This window comes from Mus caroli, chromosome 8 (assembly GCF_900094665.2).
Source record: "Mus caroli chromosome 8, CAROLI_EIJ_v1.1, whole genome shotgun sequence".
Lineage (NCBI taxonomy): Eukaryota > Metazoa > Chordata > Mammalia > Rodentia > Muridae > Mus > Mus caroli.
The window spans coordinates 16618506-16620738 of NC_034577.1; the positions used below are offsets into that span (position 1 = coordinate 16618506).

The window sequence follows — 2233 nt, forward strand, 5'->3', positions numbered from 1 at the left end:
GATCTTTATGTTTGGGCAGCACACACTCTATAGACTGAGCTGTAGTCCCAAGGCCCAAGTTCCCTTTGATCATTACCTATACAGGAAAGCCCAGGCATCACGAGCACTGCAAGCCCTGAAAGACTGGGGACTTCTCCCCATCTCCCCAGCCAGGCCTTATGCCAGCAGTGACGAGCGTCTGGGATTCAGGACCCGTCCATGTCTGTACCCCCTTTTCTTTAATCATGGTACTTCAGGACAGGGATCAGGTTTCCTCTGTCTTTTCCCTCTCTAGCACTGGCTACAAGGGGGAGATCCACAATTATGATGCTTGGTGAATGGAGCAGAGATGTTTCCCCGTGAGAATAAAGCAGAGTATTACAAGGAAGGGGAAACTGAGGCAAGCCAGGTAAGCAAATGTTTACACAGCTAACCNGGGAGATGAGCAGGATTTGACTGGGCTGTAGAGCAAGAGAGGAAGTTCAAGGTCAGCTCAGACAACTTAAGGAGACCTTGTCTCAAAATTTAAAAAAAGATAAAAAAAGGAGGACTGGCCTGGTATGATCAAACCAACCAATCTGCTATTTTCAGTCATTAGTACTTAAGATAAAAAAAATTAAAATAAAGGCAATGTAATGGGGAAAGGCAGAGGAAAAAATAAAAGAAGGCACCAGAGAGACGGCTCAGCAGTTAAGATGGCTTATGGTTCCTCCAGAAGACACCAGGTCAGTTCCCGGCACCTGCATCGGGCAGCTCACAACCTCCTGCCATTCCAGTGCCAGGGGCTCTGCTACCTCTACCCTCCAGCAGCCCCTTCATGCAAGTGGTGCACATAAACCCATGCAGGCACACACATATAAAAGTTGAGCAACCAATCTTTCGTTTTTAATTAAGGGAAGACCATTTATTAAGCACCCTTCATTTAGGCAGGTACTTTGTATATATCATACATCACTCCTGTTGCTACAGTAACCCTGTGTGGCTACCATTACAATTGTTCCCACACCTCAAAAAGGAAAGTAACTTCGGAACATGAAAATAACTTGCAAAAGAAGAAATGTCTCTTGACCAAAAACTCCAGGGCCAGCTAGGATTCACTGGCTCCAGAACCCTGAGGTTTTGTGATTTTCTATGTCACCACAGGACTCAANGGTGACAGACCCTGACCTAGCAGCAGAAAACATGAAGGCAGCAGGAAAGTTCAGAGGAATCCCTGAAGAGACACTGCCCTGGGTGTGTAGGAGGGGATGGCCTTGCCCTGAAGCAAAGGCCTCTGGGAAGAAGGAGGACACATGCTGAGGTTAGGGACTTGTCATGATGCCCCGAGAGCTGTCCAGCAGTTAATGAGACAGACCCACCAGGATGACACTCCCAGAGCTGCTGAAAGCATGAGTGGGTGGGACTGGCCAGTGTGTGCAGCAGGAAGTAATGTTGGATGAAGGGTGAATGGGGTGGGGTGGGGGGACCCAGGAGCCCAGTGGAGAGAGCTGGGGATGGACTGCCAATGAAAAGCTCCCTTTCCCTCCACCACTTTCAAGCAAGATGTACCTGCTTCTGGGCCACAGAGTTCTTCAAAGGCTCTGTCTGTATAATCTTCATGCTTCTCCTTACATCTGTGCTCCTGAAACTTCGTGCCATCTTCAAAGCTTAAAGTAGCATTTAGTTTATCCACTGCCTAAAGAAATTTTACAATTTTTCACAAGGAAAAAGCCATATTGGGAGTTAAATGCATTAGCTTTGTGCCTTTTCGCAAATATTAATTTTCAAATGACATGGCAAGTAATATATATATATATATAGCTATATATAGTTATATAGTAATATATATAGTTATATATAGTTACATATATTTTATATATATATATGTATATATATATGTATATATAGTTTTAAAGATGAAATTATTTTGACTGAGACAGAAACACCAATGTTTTCATTTCTTCTTGAAAAATGCAGCCAGCCTGAACACAGAACAACTCAGTTTTCTCAGGCTTTCTATCAGATCACACTACTCAGTTCAGGATTTTCTTATCCATGCCCTGCTTTCAGGATCTTCTTTTTCAAATATTTATTTACTTTTGTTTTATGTGTATGAATGTTTTGCTACATGTATGTCTATGTACCACTTGTGTGTATGGTGCCTGTCTTAGTCAGGGTTTTACTGCTGTGAACAGACACCATGACCAAGGCAAGTCTTATAAAAAACAACATTTAATTGGGGCTGGCTTACAGGTTCAGAGATTCAGTCCATTAT

The 2233-nt window shown here is 43.4% G+C and overlaps 1 protein-coding gene across 1 annotated transcript in view; it reads right to left on the reverse strand.

Annotated features, from left to right (window-relative positions):
- Positions 1-2233, reverse strand: part of Nek5 (NIMA related kinase 5) — an 84808-nt gene that overhangs the window by 12864 nt on the left and 69711 nt on the right. The window contains exon 13 of the mRNA XM_021170215.2: positions 1528-1654. Within this exon, the coding sequence (XP_021025874.1) occupies positions 1528-1654 (127 nt within the window). The remainder of the gene's footprint in view (positions 1-1527; positions 1655-2233) is intronic.